The sequence below is a fragment of the Haliaeetus albicilla genome, chromosome 26, assembly GCF_947461875.1.
Source record: "Haliaeetus albicilla chromosome 26, bHalAlb1.1, whole genome shotgun sequence".
NCBI lineage: Eukaryota > Metazoa > Chordata > Aves > Accipitriformes > Accipitridae > Haliaeetus > Haliaeetus albicilla.
The window spans coordinates 7,355,273-7,372,375 of record NC_091508.1 but is presented as its reverse complement, the minus strand read 5'-3'; the positions used below and the strand labels follow the sequence as shown (position 1 = coordinate 7,372,375).

At 59.8% G+C, this 17,103-nt stretch overlaps 1 protein-coding gene across 4 annotated transcripts in view; it reads left to right on the top strand.

Annotated features, from left to right (window-relative positions):
- The window catches only part of NAV1 (neuron navigator 1), a 78,470-nt gene extending 64,986 nt beyond the window's left edge, over positions 1 to 13,484 (top strand). For 3 of the 4 annotated variants that reach the window (XM_069771583.1, XM_069771580.1, XM_069771584.1), the window contains 20 exons: positions 473 to 643; positions 1,224 to 1,276; positions 1,444 to 1,467; positions 1,561 to 1,638; positions 1,843 to 1,926; positions 2,111 to 2,222; positions 2,875 to 2,996; positions 4,864 to 5,060; positions 5,164 to 5,326; positions 5,467 to 5,641; positions 5,860 to 5,957; positions 6,084 to 6,179; positions 6,346 to 6,505; positions 6,605 to 6,840; positions 6,948 to 7,102; positions 7,308 to 7,379; positions 7,673 to 7,869; positions 8,409 to 8,527; positions 8,776 to 8,973; positions 9,584 to 13,484. In XM_069771583.1, coding sequence (XP_069627684.1) covers positions 473 to 643; positions 1,224 to 1,276; positions 1,444 to 1,467; positions 1,561 to 1,638; positions 1,843 to 1,926; positions 2,111 to 2,222; positions 2,875 to 2,996; positions 4,864 to 5,060; positions 5,164 to 5,326; positions 5,467 to 5,641; positions 5,860 to 5,957; positions 6,084 to 6,179; positions 6,346 to 6,505; positions 6,605 to 6,840; positions 6,948 to 7,102; positions 7,308 to 7,379; positions 7,673 to 7,869; positions 8,409 to 8,527; positions 8,776 to 8,973; positions 9,584 to 9,679 — 2,606 coding nt within the window. In that variant the 3' untranslated portion in view covers positions 9,680 to 13,484. The remainder of the gene's footprint in view (positions 1 to 472; positions 644 to 1,223; positions 1,277 to 1,443; positions 1,468 to 1,560; positions 1,639 to 1,842; positions 1,927 to 2,110; positions 2,223 to 2,874; positions 2,997 to 4,863; positions 5,061 to 5,163; positions 5,327 to 5,466; positions 5,642 to 5,859; positions 5,958 to 6,083; positions 6,180 to 6,345; positions 6,506 to 6,604; positions 6,841 to 6,947; positions 7,103 to 7,307; positions 7,380 to 7,672; positions 7,870 to 8,408; positions 8,528 to 8,775; positions 8,974 to 9,583) is intronic. The other variant, XM_069771581.1, reaches the window with a different exon arrangement.
- Positions 13,485 to 17,103: the final 3,619 nt, after the last annotated feature.

The following is a 17,103-nucleotide window of genomic DNA, read 5'->3' as shown; positions in this document are numbered from 1 at the left end:
TTCAGGCCATCTCATCCACCCTTGAGACTCTGCCTGCAGGCTCCTGCTCCTCTGGGGGTGCCCGGCAGGGCAAGGGGTGATCCCTGCCCTGCTCTTGCCAGGACCTACATGTTCCTGGAGGGTTTGGGGCGTCCAGGCAGACAGGTTGGGGCTGCCAGTGGAGGGCAGCCGGCGATCAGGTGTTCCCCTCCTGCACCCGCAGGTGGTGGGCTCTGGCATGGTGGTCCCCAATTTGCCCCAGGGTGGTGGATTTGTCTCAGCCCTGTGGTTACTTTAGTGCTGGTGTCCTGGTCTTCCCAGTGTAAATCTGCGTTTTAGCTTTCCCCCAGCCCCTCCCTGCTTTGGGACCACAAGCCATGCTTCCTCTCTGCATCCCAGCTCTCGTGAATTGCTCCCAGCCCTGCTTCCCCATCCCTATCCCAGGTCCCAGGCGTGACTCTGAACCTGCCTCTTCCCTGCTTTCTCCTTGCAGTGAGCCCCACTGCCACTGCAACTCCACGGATCACCCGCTCCAACAGCATCCCCACCCACGACTCCACCTTCGAGCTGTACAGCACATCCCAGATGGGCAGCACCCTTTCCCTGGCCGACAAGCCCAAGGGCATGATCCGCTCGGGCTCCTTCCGGGACCCTGTGGACGATGGTGAGAGTGTGCTGCGCTCCTGCCCAGGTGGAGGAGGCTCCCGGTGGGGGGGCGGCGGGGCTCTCTGCACGCTTGTCCCTTCCTCCTGGCACTGCTGCAGTGCTGTCAGATGGGTTGGTGCATCCCATCCTCAGCATCACAGCAGCATACAGCAGCCCTGAGGGGCATGGTGTACCCCTCTGTGCTGGCATCTGCCCTGAGCCACAGCCTGCCCTGACCCCTGTGGGTGCCTGGTGTCCCTGGATTGGCCCCAGGGTGTTGTGACACTGGGGAGGCAGGGATCCAGGCAGCCAGGGAGGGTGGCAGAGCCCCCAGGCTCGGCCAGAGAGGAGAGTGCAGATGAAAGGTGCTCCCCACGCCCTGCTGCACACCACATGCCCGGGAAGGTCACCAGCCATGCACTGAGAAACGGGCAGTGCTGAGCAGCTGCTGTCCCACCTTCTGCCTCCCCTGCCCCACCGTAGAGTCCCCCTCCACTGGGAGCTCCGTCCCCTGCACCCTGCTATGCCCTGCACCTGCAGCCCCTGGGGGTGCTACTGGCCAGGGGCACCCTGACATGCTGGGTTTTATTCTGTTGCAGTTCATGGATCGGTGCTGTCCCTGGCCTCGAGCGCGTCCTCCACCTACTCCTCCGTAAGAGCTGCCTCCGTGCTGCGCTGCTTTGTGCATGGCTGGGGGGGGCCTGGGTGGGAATGAGGGGGGCTCTGTGCATGCCTCTGCCTCGCGCTGAGCCTGTCTGTGCCTCTCTGGCCTCCTGACTGCCTTCCTCTGTCTGTCTCTCTCTGCTCTCGCACTGCCAGGCTGAGGAGAAGATGCAGTCTGAGGTGAGCCTGCACTCTCTGCTCGTCACCCGCACCTGCCACCATGGCAAGGGTGAGCACCTGACCCCTCTCACTCCCTCCGCTTTCTTCCCGCAGCAAATCCGCAAGCTGCGCCGTGAGCTGGAGTCCTCGCAGGAGAAGGTGGCCACACTGACGTCCCAGCTATCTGCTAATGTGAGTCCCCGTGGGAGCCACTGCCCGCTGCAGGACACGCTGCTCTGTCTCTGCAGTGCGTGGGGCTGGTACTGGCCTGCGCCCAGGAGAGCCTTGGTTTTCCCCTCTCCTGTCTCTTGAATCCCACTCCTAGCAGCAGGTGCTCATCCAGCCATGGGTGCTTGCCCAGGCGTGGGTGCTCACCTGTTTCTCCACTTCTCTCAGGCCAACTTGGTAGCAGCTTTTGAGCAGAGCCTGGTGAGCATGACGTCCCGTCTGCGGCATTTGGCTGAGACCGCTGAGGAGAAGGTGGGTGCTGTCAGAGTGCCGAGTGGGCATTGGGGGGCACTGATGGTTCAGGAGGGTGTTCGTGGGGCTGAGGGATGCTGGACTTGGGTGAACCTGCTGCGGCACTGCCCACCCCACGGGTGCTCTCAGGGTGGATGCTGCGCTATCAGGATGCACTTTATGCCTCCTGGCTCTGCTCCCCTAGGACACGGAGCTGCTGGACCTGCGAGAGACCATTGACTTCCTGAAGAAGAAGAACTCGGAGGCCCAAGCTGTGATCCAGGGTGCCCTGAACGGCACTGAAATCACCCCCAAAGGTGAGATATGGTGCTGCAGCCCCCAACCACAGGGATGCAGCTTTTTCTGAGCTACTTGCCCAAACCCAGCTGGGCTGCTCCTGCCCGGGGCTGGCATAGAGCCCCAGGGCACACCTCACTCATGTAAGGTGTTCACATGGGAGGCAGCTTCCCCCAGGCAGCAGCTCTTCCCCACCTGGGACTCCTGAGCATCAGAAGCCAGGGTCAGACAGCCAGAGCTGTTAGTAGTCTCAGTGCTGGTGTGTGGGGGGAACGGGATGGTCATCCTCCCTGGGACACCTCCTCACTGGGCCCTTTGCCGACAGCCCAGTTTTGGCTGCTGATCTTGGCTTTGTTCCCATGAGTGCTGTTTCAAGCCCCGAAACCCCAGTGTGAGTGCAAGGCGCTGGCAGGGAGGTGCCATGGGATGAGCAGAACAATGTGTGCTCTGGGCATCTCCCTGGCGTTTGAGGTCACTGTCCAGAATGGCAGTGCCCGTGTGGTGTCCGAGCCCCATGTCATCTTACGAGGTGGCTCTGAGAGCTCAGAAGGTGTTTTGGTGGGAGAAGGAAGAGGCGCAGGGAGGAGAGTGCGGGTTGCTCTGGCGTTGGGGCAGACACAGTTTGCTGATGCCTCCTTTCCTGATCTTTTCCACTTCTTTTGCTGGCCCCAGAGCTACGCATCAAACGGCAGAACTCCTCTGACAGCATCTCCAGCCTCAACAGCATCACCAGCCACTCCAGCATTGGCAGCAGCAAGGACGCTGATGCTAAGAAGAAGAAGAAGAAGAGCTGGGTGGGTTGAATGGGGTGCTGGGAGGAGGAGTGGGGCTTGGGGAGCCACTGGCAGGGTCTGGCCAGGGTCAGCCCTGTGAGCCAGCTGTTCTTGATCTACCTTGGCATTGTGGTGTTGGTCCACTCTGTCCCCTGGGGACAGCACTGGTAAGGAGCGTGTAGCAACTATGAACTTGTGTCTTGACATGTTGGTCAGGACTTCTTCAGCCCCTCTGGGAGCTTTCCGGCCCTGGTCCTGCATGCCTGCTTCCTTGTTTTTTCCCCACATCTTCCTTCCACCCACACAGGCTATGGCAGTGCGGGGGGGCCAGACACCTCGGCCAGGCAGCCCCTTCCCTGTACCAAGCAGCTCTGTGCTGGACACGCAATTAAGTCTTGCTTTGTTTTGTTTCTCTCCCCCTATGCTGACCTCAATCCTTTTTTTCCAGGTGTATGAGGTAAGTCCTATGCTGTCCCCTCCACCCCATGCTCTGCCCGGCCAGGGCACTCGCTCCATTTTGCGGGACGGTGCTCATAACACTACCCATTCCATCCATCCCACTGGCACTAACCCCCATCACGGGCCATCCCGGGGCCCCCAGCCAGGCTGTGTGCACCTTGGCTGCTTCCTTTAATGTTAAGGCCAAAATAAGCACCCGCATGGAGGGGCTGAACTGCCCCAGATGACCCTGAGGCAGCAGGAAGGGCTCGGATGGGGACCTGTGCCATGGATGGCGACAGTCCTCTTCTTGCCTGGGGAAGACGGGCATTCTCCTGAGTGCCTGTAGCCAGATCTTCTGGGACGGGGACCTCACTGTAGCCCTGCCTGTGGCACTGGGGTGTGGTGCTGCCCATCTCTGCATTGCCATGGCTGGCCTGATGTGACCCCAAATGGCTCTGTCCCTGTCAGGACCCATGTGGGTCCCAGTGCTCCTTTGCTGTCCTGCCATCAGCGGAGCCTGACACCCACCTGTTTTTTTATGCTGAAAGGCAATACTTCCTTTTGGGGATACACCAGACCAGCCTGCCTGGTGCCTGTGGGAGTTGTGCTGGATCCTGTCTGTTCTCCATCCTGTCTTCCTCCCACCTCCCCTCGGACCAGGCCCTGGCCCTCCAGGGGACACAGTGTGAGCCCGGGGTGCCTGTCCTGCTGTTGTCTCGCAGGCTGGTGGTTCATAAACGGGACCCAGTCCCAGTTTGGCCCCTGCGCAGTGTCCGTCCCTCCTCCCTGGCCTTGGCACGCTGCTCACCCGCCCACTACTCTGTGTGTGCTGTGTGCATGCTGCATGCCCAGCTGGGACCCCGGGTGACATCTCACGGAGGGCTGGCTGGCCCTCTGCATTTCCAGGGTGACCCCACAGGGCAGAGGGGGGTGTGGGGCTGAAATTGTCCCCTTGCACCATGATACCGGCTCTTCAGTGGCTGGAGGAGGGGATGTCCCCCTAAATGCCACTTGCTGGGATGACTGTGGTGGGCTGAATGTGAGGATGGAGTCAGCCCTTCCTGATGGACCAGGGTGCTGGTGCAGTGCCTGAACACCCTGATGTGGGTGCTGGCAGGGGGCAAGGCTGGGTAAAGCCTGGCCAGGACAATGAGTCCCACTGTGTGGGGCTGTTTGGTGCCATCCAGGCTGGGGCTGGAATGTTGCACAAAGGGCTGCGTGCCCTGATCTGTCAGCTGTGCCAGCAGAGCAGGGTCAGGCCGGTGCCTTCCCCGGGGCAGTGGTAGGGTACACTGCTGCCTCAGTGATGGATATGTGTTACTGCTCCCAGCTCATATTGTCTGTGGGTCCTGGGTAGACAGGGGCTCTGGGGCAGGACCGGGCCAGGTCTCTGCTTGCAAGGCTGCACTGTTGGGCTGTCCCTAACGAGCGTTTCTGTATCCTGTAGCTACGCAGCTCCTTCAACAAGGCCTTCAGCATCAAGAAGGGACCCAAATCGGCCTCATCCTACTCGGACATTGAGGAGATTGCCACACCGGACTCATCGGCCCCCTCCTCTCCCAAGCTGCAGCATGGTTCCACAGAGACTGCCTCGCCCTCCATCAAATCCTCCACGTCCTCCTCTGTGGGCATTGACACAGCTGAGTACGTGGGGCCAGGGCAGGCGGCATGGGGTGGGGAGGGCTGGTCATGAGGGCTGCAGGCTCCTGCCCTGGATGCGTGCAAGACTGTCTCTCCCTTGGCCCAGGCTCTTCCAGGCCCACGGTGAGGGTGAGCCGGAGAAGAAGGAGGTGTCAGAGCTGCGGTCAGAGCTGTGGGAGAAGGAGATGAAGCTGACGGACATCCGCCTGGAGGCCCTCAACTCAGCCCACCAGCTGGAGCAGCTGCGGGAGACCATGCACAACATGCAGGTGAGGACCACTGCCAGAAGTCTGGCTGGCTCTGAGGACCTGGGTGGCCACAGTCCCTGTACCCCCACAGCCGTGCTGCAGCCCTGGGATGCTGCCAGCGTCCAGCTCCTCACACTGTGCCTTAACTGGTTCTCCCCAAGCTGGAGGTGGATCTCCTGAAGGCTGAGAATGACCGGCTCAAAGTGGCTCCGGGACCGTCGGCAGTGCCAGGCTCCGTTCCCAGCCACGTCATGAGCACGTCGGCCTCCTCTTCACCGCGGCGCTCCCTGGGTCTCACCCTTGGCCACGCTTTCAGCCCCAGCCTGGGGGATGCAGGTAGGGTGACAGAGCTGCTGGCGGATGGGGAAGGGCTGGGACAGACACGTGTGTGTGGTGGGAATGTGCTGATACTCACCTGGATGTAGCTGTGTATGGGGATCTGTCGTGCCGCCAGTGCCACGATCAGCCGCAGCAAGATTTGGCTCAAGCTGGGCACGGTCAGGCCCCGTGGCTTGGCTCTCCCTGCCGGCACAGCCTCACTGCTCCGTCCCTAGATGTGTCCCCCATGGACGCTGTCAGCGCTGGCATCCAGAAGGACGAGCTGACGCTGAGGATTGTGGTGCGCATGCCGCCCCAGCACATCATCAAGGGGGTAAGTGTGGGCTGTATGGTGAGCCTGACTTGTCCCACTGCCATGGCCCTGGACAAGGGGCAGAGAATGCTTCTCTGGGGCTGGATGCAGTGCCCTAACTCTGCATACCTCTGCCTTGGCTTCTAGGACCTCAAGCAGCAGGAGTTTTTCCTGGGCTGGACCAAGGTGAGCGGGAAGGTGGACTGGAAGATGCTGGATGAGGCTGTCTGCCAGGTCTTCAAGGTAGGAGTGTGAGGACCCCTCTTTTGAGAGCCATCCTTTTACACTGCTCCACCATGCCTGATGCTCCCTGGCCCAGGTCCTTACCAGTGTCTCCTGGGGCTGCTGAGCACTGCTTGCTCCCTGCCAGCTGTCGGGGGCACTGACAGTCCTGTCCTTATCCATGTAGGATTACATCACGAAGATGGATCCTGCTTCCACGCTGGGCCTCAGCACTGAGTCTGTCTATGGCTACAGTATCAGCCACATCAAGCGGGTCCTGGACACAGAACCGCCAGAGCTGCCACTGTGCCGCCGGGGCCTGACCAGCATCGCTGTGACTCTCAAAGGTCAGTGTGGTGGAGAAGCTCCATCACTGTCCCATCTTCCCTCTGTCTCGTGGTGTCGCAGGCTGTGAGCAGGACCCTCACCCCTCCCCTTGCCTGCAGGCTTGAAGGAGAAGTGTGTGGACAGCCTAGTGTTTGAGACGCTCATCCCAAAGCCCATGATGCAGCATTATATCAGTCTCCTGCTGAAGCACCGGCGGCTCATCCTCTCGGGACCCAGCGGCACAGGCAAGACCTACCTGACCAACCGCCTGGCTGAGTACCTCGTGGAGCGCTCGGGTCGGGATGTCACTGAGGGCATTGTCAGCACCTTCAACATGCACCAGCAGTCCTGCAAGGTGAGACCACACAGCAGCCTGAAGTGTCCCTGTTGGTACTGGTGCTGCAGTCCCTGTTGGCAGCCATGCCATGGCCCCACATGTGACACCTGGCCCATTCATTGCAGGACCTGCAACTGTACCTCTCCAACCTGGCCAACCAGATCGACCGGGAGACAGGCACAGCAGACGTGCCACTGGTGATCCTCCTGGACGACCTCAGCGAGGCGGGCTCCATCAGCGAGCTTGTCAATGGTGCGCTCACCTGCAAGTACCACAAATGGTGAGAGCCCAACTGCACCCTCCTCCGGCGCAGTCTCCCAGGCACACACATGCTCCCCACTGCTTTTGGCAAGATCCCTGGGCTCGTGAACATGAGGCTGCATGGCTGTGCATGTCTGCTCTGCTCAGATCTGCTCTGCTATGGGTGGGGGTGATGCAGGGTGCTTTTTTTTCATGGATCTTGTCTCTCTCTCTCACTCACTCAGCCCCTACATCATTGGGACCACCAACCAGCCTGTGAAGATGACCCCAAACCATGGCCTCCATCTCAGCTTCAGGTGGGAACCATAACATCCCTGGGGAACATCCCTGTGGGGCTTTGGGGGGGGGGAGCATAGGCCATCACTCCTGCCCCTGGGCAGCCCACAGGATGGGGACACATCCTGTGATTGGGGACCCTAATGAGTACCAAGGACTGAGCCCCAGCCCTGTCCTTGCCATCCCAGAAGGACCTGATGCCCCAACCTTGGGCACATGCAGTGTGGGGGTGCTAGGAGGTCCCCTGAGGGTACTGGGGAATAGGGCAGCTTGTGTGGAGACCCAGCCCTGAACACCTGAGTCTTTCCCCCAGGATGCTGACCTTCTCGAACAATGTGGAGCCAGCCAATGGCTTTCTGGTACGCTACCTGCGGCGGAAGCTGCTGGAGTCGGACACAGACATCAATGCCAATAAGGAGGAGCTGCTGCGTGTGCTGGACTGGGTGCCCAAGCTTTGGTACCACTTGCACACCTTCCTGGAGAAACACAGCACCTCTGACTTCCTCATTGGTATGGCCTTACTGCGCACCTCCCTCCTCTACCTTGGGCTGCTGAGAGCGCCCAGGGACAGGGGCAAAACCCTCCCAAAGGAGCCTGGGGAGCTGACGTGCTGCCCCGTGTCTCCCAGTCCCACACAACCAAAAGCTGGTGGGCAATGCATACAAATGTTGCTTTTGCCTGGGTGGCATTTATTCCCATGCCCTATGGGAGCTGTCACCATGGTGTCAGCCAAGGCTGCTTGTCTTTCGGGCATCCTTCGTTGGGCACAGAAGAGCCATGCTTTCCCAGGCAGGTCTTCCTTTGCCTCACCATGATTTTGGGGGGGTAGACTGAACATAGCAGCCCCATTCCTTGCCTGATAGCTTGCTTTTTGCCTATGTGTGTCAGGTTGATGCTGCCTGGGCGATGCTCCCAGGAGGTGGTTGGGCCCAGGGCACCCTGTGCAGCCAGGGTTGCCTGTCTTGGTGCTCTGCTGTCACGGAGCCAGGGGCAGTATCTGAAGTAGGGGGACCCAGCTCCCATTTTCACACTCTGCCTTCCACCTACAGGTCCCTGCTTCTTCCTGTCCTGCCCCGTAGGCATTGAGGATTTCCGGACTTGGTTCATTGACCTGTGGAACAACTCCATCATCCCTTACCTGCAAGAGGGGGCAAAAGATGGGCTCAAGGTACCCAGAGTTGCCTGGCACGTGGGGATGCAAGCCAGTGGTGCTTGGGGACATGCTGATGCAGCAGTCTAACAGGATGGGGAGAGGGGAGGCGCTGGGATTTTGGGCACAGGTGGCATCTCTGTCAGTCCCTGCCCTGCCCTGTGGCTGCAGCAGGACATAGCACTGTCCTGGGGGGGCTCAGGGTGTGACGTTGCCAGCTCTGGCATATGGTGAAGAGGTGGCTGCTGCTTGCTCCCTGCCTGCAGGTCCACGGGCAGAAGGCAGCCTGGGAGGACCCCGTGGAGTGGGTGCGGGACACCCTGCCCTGGCCATCAGCGCAGCAGGACCAGTCTAAGCTGTACCACCTGCCCCCACCCACTATTGGGCCCCACAGCACCGTTTCTCCTCCCGAGGAGCGCACCGTCAAAGACACGACACCCAGCTCCCTGGACTCAGACCCTCTGGTATGGCCCTGCTGTGCTGCGCACCGGGAGGTTGGCCAGGTTGGGCTGGTGGAGAGAGGAGAGCAAGGTGGAGCTTCACTCTCCCAGTTATTTTTCACTGTAAAAAGCCTGATCTGGGGATGCAGAAACATTTTGCACTCCTGGGAGGAGTGGTGGATGTGGGATGGTGGTGCTGGCAGGCTGCAACACCCAGGCACATTGTGATGTGCCAGTGAATGGGCACGGCGTGGCGCTCCACGAGGCATCACGTCCACACACGCAGGCACATGCAGACTGGGGCTTTCATGTACATGTCCTGGTGTGTCACCTGGCGAGGCTGCTAGCAGACAGCAGGCTGCCATGGATGATGCCAGCTGATGGGCCAGAGCCTGTCCCTCCATGCTGCTTTGGCATGCTTAGCCTTGAGCATCCCAGCTGTGCCCAAGGCCAGACCCTGATGACAGGGAGGGATTTTGCAGCATCTCTGGGCTTTGCGTTACTCTCTAAGGAGCTGCTTGGGGTGGCTGATTTGTATGGGAGGGCATGGAGGGCCAAGTGGCCTTGGCCTTCCCAGGGCATCCGTGGACCTCTCATCCCCGTTGGGCTTGGTGCCATGCTCCTTTCCCCACAGATGGCCATGCTGCTGAAGCTCCAGGAAGCCGCCAACTACATCGAGTCTCCGGACCGCGAGACCATGGTGGATCCCGACCTGCAGTCGACTCTGTGAGGCCCGGACATGCCGGCCCAGGCAGAGGGGAGCTGCCGCCAGGCACCGCTCCCGCCAGGCTGCTCTCCTTTTCCTTTGGTGTCCCGGAGTGCAGGGCTGGCGAGTGAGCAGAGAGGAACTGGGGCTCCAGCACATCCCAGTGGAGCGTGGGGAAGCTCAGCCCATCCGTGGGAGAGCGTGAGGTGCCATCTCCCCTCCTGACCCTGGGGGTAGGAGAATCCTGGTTTCTCTTCTTGTTTTTTTTTTTCTGTCTCTATTGCAAACTCTCGGGCTTTGGGGCCAGGGCGACTGATGTGGCTGAGCCCCGGCTCCCGGGAGCCACAGGAAGGCCCCTGCGTGGGGCAGGGACCCCGTGGGAGCCACCTGGGCCAAAGCTGGGGGCCGCAGGAGGAGCGTGTGGCTGCAGGACGAGAGTGTGGGCATGAGGGTCTCCAGCTCCCTCTCCACCCAGCCAGGTGTAGCCGAGGGCAGGCGACGAGGGAGCCACTGCTGTGGGAAGCGCTGGCCGAGGAGGAGTGCGGCTCTCGCTCCTGTCTTTGTACGTTCCCTGTTTCACCTGCATGGCAGCCGCTGCAACCAGGACAGCCCAATAAACCCTGCTTTGGTTATTTTATTTTGTTCCCCCCCTCCCATTTTCCTTTGGCCGAGTCCAGACTTCACTTTGGTCCCTTTTTTGTTCTGGTTCTTCACTCTCCTGGCCTGGAGCCTGTGGCCCGGTGCCCACTGCTTCCCTGTAAGCAGCACTCTTTCCCTTTGGTTTCTTTTGCAGCTGTTGGTTCCACCACTCAAACCACCTCTGTCACAAAACTGGTGCTCACTGGACGATCTCCAGTCCCTGAACCCACCTTCTGGGGCCTCACAGCTTGGCTGAGAGGGGACTTGGCAGCTGGTGGCAGCAGGATGCTCTCGGAGCAGCCCCTCACCCGGTGGCTCCCCCATCCCCAGAAGCACCAAGTCAGAGTCTGGCCCTGGGGCTGGGATCTCCCACCAGGTCAGCATGCCATGGGGCATCCCCCTCTGAGGATGCTGAGGCCTGGCCATGGGGAGGGTGCTGCTGCCCCATCCCTGGGCAGCTGGATGCCTGCTCTGTCCCCTCAGTGCTGGGAGGCATGACCTGCTCAATGTCCCCTCGGTGCTGCCAGGCCTGGGGGTGCAGGTTGGTGATCCATGCCTGGGGGTAGTCCCCATGCCACTGGCTCCCCAAGGCCCTGTGCCTTCCTGTGCCCTATGGCCTGGGAGGGTCTCGCTGTGCCCCATGTTGGTGCTCTGGGGACTGCTAGGGCTGCTCTGTGTCCTCTTAGTCCTACTGTGCAATGCCACAGGCAAGGCTCCTGGCACGGAGGGGATCAGCCCTGGTGCTGCCACGGTGCCTTAATCCTCAGCCGTGCAGGAAGGGGGCACGTGGGTCTTGGGCTAGCGCTGTCACAGCCTGCTCCAGCTGCAGTGTCCTATGCCTGTCCCCAAAACCAGCTTGGCTGGGATGAGACAGGGGTGCTGGCACTGGCCTGAGCATGGCCAAGCTGGGGCTGCTGCCTTGAGCACCCCTCGGCTGCCTGTCCCCGAGCATGGCTGCAGTGTGCTCTGCTGGGCCAGCACCTCCCTCTCTGAGCCCAGCTGGGCTCTGTGGCCTGCCTGCTCTTCTCTGCTGCCATCCAGCTCAGTTCCCGCACTCAGCTGGGGCCCTGGAGAGCCTTTTGGGGAGAGGTGACCCCAGGGCCATGTCTGCTGAGCCCTGCCAGGCTGGGGGCTAGGCAGCCTCAGCCCCTCCCCATGCCACGGCTGGTGTGGCCTTCAGGGACGCCTCACAACCCTCCAAAACAAGCATCTCCTCCACCGCCTGGCCTTGCTGCCAGTGCCGGTCGGAGGCAGCCGCCACCTCTGCCCTTGGTGCTCTCTCAGCCAGTGCATCTTGCCTTGCCGCCTGGCGCATCCTGGCCGTGGCGCGTGCGCCCTGTGGTGCTCACTTCTCTGTCTGTCCGACAGCCTCCCCGCCGTCTCCCCACTGCCACCCGGGGCCGGCCAGCCCGGCCCTTTTGCACAGGGATGTCCCTCCCCACGCTGGCTTGGACGCTAGGGCTTTCTCTTTGCCTTCTCTTGTGTTGCCACCGTCAGCTAAGGACTTGCTGTAAATAGATCTGTAGTCGAATGCCCTGCGTGAGTTGGTGGGGCTTGGCCGTGTGCCTCTTTCCTTTTTTTTTTTTTTTTTTTTTTTTTTTTTTTTTTTTTGTACTCTGTGATAACTGTGCTGTGCTGACTTCTTTTCTGATTGTATGAGACACCGGCTCAGCAGCTGCTCGAGGCCAGCGGTGGGGACCCAGCTCTCCCCTCCAGCTCCTCTCGTCCTCCTCGGGGCTCTGTTGCCCAAGGCAGGAAAGGGCATGATGCACCTTTGGGGCTGCTCCATGCCTGGGCAATGCTGTGCCCTGGTGCCCTGAGGAGTCCTGTGGGTGGAGAGGGCTCATGCACCCCTCACATCGCATGGCCTGCAGGCAGCCTTGACTAGGTCTGACTTTCTTTTCTGACCCCCCCAGGGAGCCACTAAAACGTTGACCAAACTGTCCCTGTCACCGGCTTGCTTGGGGCTGTGCTGCTGGGCGTCCCCCAGCCTGTTTCCTGCAGGTTTGCCCCATCCTTCCCCGGTGCGGGGTTGCCCATTGCCCTGTAACCTCAGTTGGGGCATGCTGGAGGCGAGTGGCACACTGCGGTGTAAATCAGGGGGAATCCTCATGGGGAATAGGAAGGGCGAGGGCTATGCCAGCAGGTGTGCCCTGGGCTGGTGCATGGTGGGGGGCTTTTGCTGGGCTTACCTAGCTGGAGGGGATGGGCCCTGATGGGTTCCTCCTGGCTTATGCCAAGTACCCCGTGTCCCCAAGCGTGGCAGCTGTCTGGGGGGACTGGGGACTCAGTGTCCCCTAATGCTGCCAGTGTCTGTGGGCTGACCCCCTCTGTCCCCAGAGGGACGGGGTCCAAGGTTTGCACTAACTCGTCCCTGTGCTACCCCCCAATGGTGCCCATCACCCCCCAATGGTGCCCATCACCCCCCAAAGGTGCCCATCACCCCCCCAAGGGTGCCTGTCACCTGCAACGGTGCCTGCTGCCCCCAAGGGTTCCTGCCACCTCCAAAGGTGCAGGTTGCCCCCAAAGGTGCCCGTGGCCCCTGGGAATGCCAGGAGCCCTCCTGAGGGGCTGGAGCTGGGAGACACCAGCGCCTCACCCTCCTGCCCCCTCGAGCTGCTGCCGCCCGGCGGCCTGAACCTTACAATTTTAGCTTTTTTCTATTAAAAACAAACAACCTTTTTTTAATTAAATAAAGGACAAAATGGACAAATTCCTGTTTTAGATGATCTGTGTAATTGACTGGGTTTTGTGTTTCTTAACTGCATGGTATTCCTGCCGAGGGGTTTTATAGCACTTTTTAAATTTCTCTTTAAGATTTTGGTCCAGATTTCTACTGCTCTCGCCTGTCTGTCTTTGCTTTTTCCTTGCATCCTCCAAGTTTGTAAACTTGCTCCATTTTATACCTGATGTTGAGACCCAACCCCACATTGTACATAGCTGCGGGAACAATCATAGGGAACAAACACCATCTGGACTCTTTCCACAATTAGTTGTTTTTACTTAAAAGAAATTTTAAAAGAAGTATAAAAGGAAGCCAGGAAAAGGCTTGAGGATGTTATGAAAGACAGAAACAAATCCAGCCCTGCACCAAGTCAGCTCCTGCTGCCCACGCTGCCCGCACCAACCGGCATGTCTCTTCTCGGTCGTCTGTCTAACACCATTGGATTCAATAAAGTTATCTCCTGTACCGCCTGGCTGCTGGTCCTGTGTCCGGGAGACTGCAGGCCTGTCCCTGCGCGGAGAGGGGTAGGACAGTTGTGCTTGTACCGCTGCACATCCACCCCTATCCTCTGTGGCAGAAATCCAGGAAGGGGGGCTTTGTAAAAATGTTCCTTATTTGAAATCTGGGCTGTTCTGCAAGACGCTGAGAGTGGTTTTAGCGGTTGGGCACCCCTCTTCCAGGATTGCACTCCTGTTAATTCTGGAGTGTGCAGAAATGCTCCTGGTTTGAAATCCTGGCAGCTCCACAAGATACTGACAGCAGGGAGTCCCTCTCCTGGGGCAGGAGGGGCAGATTGTACCTGGGGTGTGCGGGGGGGCAGTGGGGGGCTCGGGGTGGGTGGGCATCCCCCTGGGCCCCTTTTGCCTCGCCAGGGCTGGTCCCCATCTCCCCTTTGAAAGGGACACGGTAGTGACAGATGCTGCCTCACATCTGCAGCACAGGGGGACAGGTGTGGGACAGTGTCCATCAAGCAGCGGCGGGGTGCTCTGCCCTGCAGCGGGGGTGAGGACGAGGCTGCAGATACCAGCTGAGGGGAAGGGAGATCCCGGTCTTCCCCGGGGTGGCTCGAAAGCTATTTTCGACTCCAGAGAGCAATGCTGGAGCGGGGACAGATGCTGCAGGAGCTATCAAATAATCGCAGGATGGTGATGAGTTGTAACAGGCTGCAGTGGCGAATGCAAGGCCAGGAGAGGGCACTTCCCACTGGCTCCCTGCTCCCGTCCAGAGGGTGAGTTCAAATAAGTTCATTACCCCGGTGGCTGCAACCCTGAACCTGGAGAGCGGGACCGGTTTTGGGGAGTCACGGCCCCTCATCTGCTGAGATGTGTCATGTGCATGCTCCCCAGCCTGTGCTCGCTTTGTGGCCCTGTGCAGGCAGGAGAGCAGGCAGCAGAACAGGAGAGCAGGCAGCAGCGCAGCAGCAGCAGAGTTCCATGCTGGGCCCTACGCATGGTGGCCCCACAGGGATTTCCAGCCTGACAGCCATGGGGCAGAGGCAGTGAGCCGGAGGAATCGGTCCCCAGGCACGAGGGGATGCAGAAGGATGATGCTGATGCTTCAATTTCAGCCGGACACCTGTATTTGGGAAAACTCAGCTGCATGTTTCAAGGGTGACAGGCAGGAGAGGGTCCCGTCGGTTTGGGAAACAGCACCCATGGGCTCAGCGCTGTAGCAGGGATGTGGCCCCCATGCAGGGTCCCTTTCCCCACCTTCAGCAGCTGGTTGGAGCTCGTGGGTGTCTGTGGTGCGAGGTGGCTGGTGGAGGGCTGGGAGGGCTGAGAAAGGGAGCTGCAGGGCACCCTGCCCTCATGCAGGGCACAGGGACCCCAGTAGCACCTGGAGATGTTGGGTACAGCCACCATGTATGTACAGCACCCAGGATGTACAGTAGCACTGGCCGGGTACTGCACTGTGTGTACAACAGCAACAGGTGTGCAACTTCAACCATCAGGCACAGCATCCCTCAGGCACAGTGCCTGGCATATGCAGCAGCACCCCTGGGCTACAGCACCCAGCCTAGGTACAGCAGCACCCAGTGTAGATATAGCAGCACCCAGCAGCTCCTCCCAAGATGACCCACAACCTTTGTGCCAACAGCACCACCCTCCCCAGGGAAATGCAGCCCTTTTTCATAGACCCACAGAATGGTTTGGGTTGGAAGGCACTTTCAAAGACCACCTAGTACAACCCCCCCCACCATGGGCAGGGACATCTTCCACTAGATCAGGTTCCTCAAAGCCCCATCCAGGGCTGGGGCATCCACAACCTCTCTGGGCAACCTATTCCAGTGCCTCACCACCCTCATTGTACAATATTTCTTCCCTATGTCCAATCTAAACCCAGATTCTGTCAGTTTAAACCTCCCCCCCTTGTCCCATCACTACAGGCCTTGGTAAAAAGTCTCTCTTCATCTTTCTTATAAGCCCCTTTATATATGGAAAGGCTGCAGCAAGGTCTCCCCAGAGCCTTCATTTTTCCAGGCTGAACAATGCCAACTCTCTCAGCCTCTCTCCATAGCAGAGGTGTTCCAGCCCTCTGCCCATTTCCATGGCCTCCTCTGGACCTGCTCCAACAAGTCCATGTCTGTCTTGTGCTGGGGGCCCCAGAGCTGGATGCAGTGCTCCAGGTTGGGGGCTCAGGAGAGCAGAGTAGAGGGACAGAATCACCTCCTTCGACCTGCTGGCCACGCTTCTTCTGATGCAGCCCAGGATATGGTTGGCTTTCTGGGCTGCGAGTGCACATTGCTGGCTCGTGTCCAATTAGTCACCCACCAGTATCCCCAAGGCTTTCTCTGCAGGGCTGTTCTCCATCCATCCATCCATCCATCACTCAATCTGTTCTGATAGTGGGGATTGCCCCAACCCCGGTGCAGGACCTTGCACTCTGCCTTGTTGAACTTCATGAACTTTGCATGGGCCCACTCTCCAGCCTGTCCAGGTCCCTCTGGGTAGCATCCCTTCCCTCAAGCGTATTGGCTGCACCGCTCAGCTTGGTGTCATCCATAAACTTGCTGAGGGTGCACTTGATGGCACTATGTCATTGATGAAGATATTAAATAGTATTGGTCCCTGTACGGACCCTTAAGGGACACCACTCATTACTGGCTTCCATTTGGACATTGAGACATTGACTGTAACTCTTTGGATGTGGCCATCCAGTCATGTTCCTTAACCATTGAGTGGTCCACCCATCAAACCCTTATCTCCAATTTAGAGGCAATCCCATTTTTCGGGGTGTGGGTGAGGCGCCACAGCCACATTGCACCTAGGGGTGCACCCAGGGGTGCACCCAGTGCCCAGAGGGTGCATAGGGACCTGGCATGTGCAGTGGCTTCAGGTGATGCAGCTCCCAGGTGGGCTGGGACCTCAGGGTCCCCCCTCCCCGCTCCAGGCACCATCTCTCCTGGCAGTGGCGCGTGTGGATCCCCCGGCCAAACCTTCCCTCCCCTCCAGCACAACGGCGCTGGCCCGTGCCCACCACTACCTTCAGCTGGAACAGCCTCTGCTTGTGCTGCCAAGCACGAATGCTGACAAACCTCTCTTAATTTAACTGATGGGCAGTGCCTGCTCATTAAAGCCAGTCTGTTGTGGCTCTGGGCCACTGTGGGGGCATGGGGACATCAGTCCCACTGAGAGCGGCTCTGGCTGGAGCAGCATGTCACTTCTCACTGTGGCTCGGGTGTCTCGGCTGTGGCACTGGGACCCAGGTGCCACCAGAGTGGAGGTGCGGGAACCCCAGCTGGGGTGGGTTTGGGGTGAGCCCGCAGGGTCCCTGTCCCTGGCTCCTCTCCGGGGAGCAAGGGGTGCCCCAGGGTCCCCTTCCCCACTTGAGACCCCACTGACAGGGATGGGGAACCCCCAGCAAGGGCAAACTGGCTGCCACCGCCACCCTCTGCTCCCCACCTGGGCTCCTCACTTGAATCCCATCAGCTTTTTCTTGCTGTTTTGGCCTCAAATTCAAAGCCAGGTTCCCAGGAGCCCTCTGGATCTGGGGGCGGCACAGTGTGCGGTGGCGGGCGTGAGGTCGCCCCGATGAGGGGTGCCCGGCGTGAGGTGGCGGGCGTGAGGAGACCCCCGGGGCGGGG